This window comes from Silene latifolia, chromosome X (assembly GCF_048544455.1).
Source record: "Silene latifolia isolate original U9 population chromosome X, ASM4854445v1, whole genome shotgun sequence".
Lineage (NCBI taxonomy): Eukaryota > Viridiplantae > Streptophyta > Magnoliopsida > Caryophyllales > Caryophyllaceae > Silene > Silene latifolia.
Window position 1 is genome coordinate 315,214,458 of NC_133537.1, and position 3,054 is coordinate 315,217,511.

At 34.5% G+C, this 3,054-nt stretch overlaps 1 protein-coding gene across 1 annotated transcript; it reads left to right on the plus strand.

Moving 5' to 3' along the window:
* Positions 1-228: 228 nt before the first annotated feature.
* On the plus strand, positions 229-2,605 carry LOC141621969 (pirin-like protein). Its single transcript, XM_074438067.1, has 5 exons — positions 229-442; positions 772-821; positions 983-1,050; positions 1,611-1,777; positions 1,974-2,605. The coding sequence occupies exons 1-5, from the start codon at positions 324-326 to the stop codon at positions 2,473-2,475; spliced, it is 906 nt and encodes a 301-aa protein (XP_074294168.1). The 5' UTR covers positions 229-323; the 3' UTR covers positions 2,476-2,605.
* Positions 2,606-3,054: the final 449 nt, after the last annotated feature.

Here is a 3,054-nt window from a genome sequence, read left to right on the forward strand (position 1 = left end):
GAAATCTGAGTTATTTGGGTTGAGTTTGTTTTACTAGGTCGGGGTGATGCAAACCCGTTTGTAGGACATGTAAGAAAGCCATCACCATGACGTTAAGGTGACATAACTTAATAAAAAAAGTCCAAAAAGAAGCTACCACAAGTGGGAACCACTAATAAAATTTCCTTGCTTTGACCACTAATTAATAAACTACGTCTACTATTTCCACGTTTCATCAAACATGCTTCATTGTTTCTTATAAATACGATCCATCTATTTTGGTTGAATTCAACCTAAAGACAATATAAACAGTAAGAAAACAAGAAAATCTAAAACGAGAAGAAATGGAAAAAACAGAGGAATGCAGCTCTATTGTAAATGATCCACGTCCAATTGTTAGAAAATTCCAAGCTAGACCTCAACGGGAAGGTGTTGGCGCTGTTGTTAGAAGAAGCATTGGCCGGTATGTCACTATTATTATTTATCTATTACAGAGTAGTTTATACGAGTATTCCGAAATACTTTACTCTTGATTATTATGATCAAAGATATTATTTTTTCTTGTGAACATTACTGGTACATGCATTGTATATGTAAGAGGTGATATCGAAATTCAGCACTAATAATAAAATGAAGTACTATTTTTTAATCTATCTTTCTTTTGTAAAATAGTAGGCCAAAATTTCTTGCATTTTAACTATTTAAGGTAGTTTCACAGTTTCACATGTGATCGTAAGACATTGTAGCCTTTATAGGTAAGTTTGAGTAAATGAATCATTTTTGTGTGAACAGGTTTGAGCTCAAATACTTTGATCCCTTCCTGGTTTTAGATGAATTCTCAGGTACTGTACTTATTAGAAACATTTGCCATTTTTTTCATTATTACCAATCTTTCTTTGTTTATATAGGCATGAATATCGGCTCGCCTCGGGTTGGCATCGCTACCACATTTGGCTCGTTACTCTGTAATAAATTTGTTTGGTTTTCCATTATTGTTTATCAGTTTCTGCTCCAGCTGGGTTCCCTGATCATCCACATAGAGGCTTTGAGACAGTGACATACATGCTCCAGGTAAACTATTGCATAATACTCCGTAAGATTCAATGTATTTAAATTAATGACAAAATTAAGAATGGTACGGATTATTATTGAAATTGTTGAGGCAAAATGTCATGATTTTAAGGCTTTAATTAGTTACCATGCCAGTTGAGTGTTGGCCTAATTCACGCCTCTTTTCGTTTACGCCTCCTAATTTAATTCCAACTCAACAATACAACCTTTTAATGTATAAGACTCTTACTTATGAGCGGATTATGATTGTTATCAACCAACATTAACGTAATGCTACATTTTTAGAAAATCGTATTTTAGCACTATAATCGGAATAACCAGGCCAACTTATAATCACTTAATTCACTCACTAGATGCTTAGATTAAGTATGTATTTCGGCGAAATATGAATCACCAAAGAAATAATTATATAAAAAATGTTCATGAATCATGAATATTAGTGTCAAATTTTGATGCAAAATAAAGACAGGTCTAGTAAAACAAAGATTATTTATATTTACATAGTAGAAAAACCAAGGGATATATATATTTGAGAATTGTTGTGTATGGTAAACCAATAGGGAAGCGTAACACACGAAGATTTCCAAGGACACAAAGGGACGATTGATGCAGGTGGATTGCAATGGATGACTGCCGGAAGAGGAATTGTTCACTCTGAAATGCCTGCTACCTCCGGTGTCCAAAAAGGTTTACAACTTTGGGTTAACCTTTCTTCCAAACACAAAATGTATGTGTGCTTTCCTCCTTCACTATTTATTGTCGATCGATTCATAAATTGTCTCTTAGGATAAAAATAGGTCAAATATAATCTGATTTACATATATAGGATAAACTTTTTATTAGTCTTTAAGACTCTTTTTATATTGTCGTCTTGAACACGAATATGTGATTTACTATATATTTGTCACTAATTAAAATTTCAGGATGGAGCCAAGATACCAAGAAATGCAAAGCAAAGACATAGCCGAAATTGAGAAAAATGGCATCAAGGTTAGAGTTATAGCCGGAGAAGCATTGGGCATAAAATCACCAATTCAAACTATAACACCAACTATGTTCCTTGACTACACCTTAAAGCCAGGGGCAAAACTCCAACAACCAATTCCAAAGTCATGGAACTCATTTGTCTATGTCTTGGAAGGAGAGGGCATCTTTGGAAACTCGACATCGTCCTCGACATCATCTCATCATCTTCTTCTACTAGGGCTAGGTGATGGGCTAGTAGCATGGAACAAGTCTTCTACTAAGGCTCTTAGGTTTATTTTGGTTGGTGGTGAACCCTTAGAAGAGCCCGTGGTGCAATTTGGACCTTTTGTGATGAACACACAAGATGAAATTGATCAAACTATTGAGGATCTTGAAAATTGTGTGAATGGATTTGAAAGAGCAAAATTTTGGCAATCTCAAACCATCATCGACACTTGAAAGTTGATGTACTTTGTACAAGATAAAGTGTTCTTTTATTAATCAAATGCATTATATTTAATTTTGTTAGGAAATAGGCTTGATATGGAAATATAAGTCTAGAATTCTAGACGAAGTAGGATATTCGTTTCTGATATTTGTTAGTTCTTAATTAATATTGCATACTTCGTATTATTTAGGAATATTTTCCTATTGGAAAAATAGAGATGAGATATTAGAAAGTTTATTTGTTACCTAATAGAATTAGGGAGGTATACTCTTTTTTTTGGTAAGAAGAATATTTGTACTACACAAATTCTTATTTCAGACCGCTATATCCGTCTGAAATGGTCAGACGGATACTATTTTCTCTCACAAAAAACCCATTTAGGGTGTGAGTGGGAAAGCACATGGGGGTGTCCCACCACCCATGTGCTTCTCACTTGTGAGAGGTCTTATTGCGGTCTGAAGCAAGACGGACTATTTGTACTAACCTATAAATAGGGTTGGCTATGTTGCTCGTAATTGTACCCAAGATTTGTGAGAGAGGGCCTAGTAGTCATATTTGAGAGTTCTCAAAGTTGTAGTGTTACAAAGAGT

Bases quoted from the DNA above. Each gene is read 5' to 3' on its own strand.
- LOC141621969 (XM_074438067.1), top strand. From the start codon at position 324: ATGGAAAAAACAGAGGAATGCAGCTCTATTGTAAATGATCCACGTCCA. The intron at 822-982 runs GTACTGTACTTA...ATTGTTTATCAG, and splicing joins GGTTTTAGATGAATTCTCAG to TTTCTGCTCCAGCTGGGTTC. The intron at 1,778-1,973 runs GTATGTGTGCTT...TTAAAATTTCAG, and splicing joins CTTTCTTCCAAACACAAAAT to GATGGAGCCAAGATACCAAG.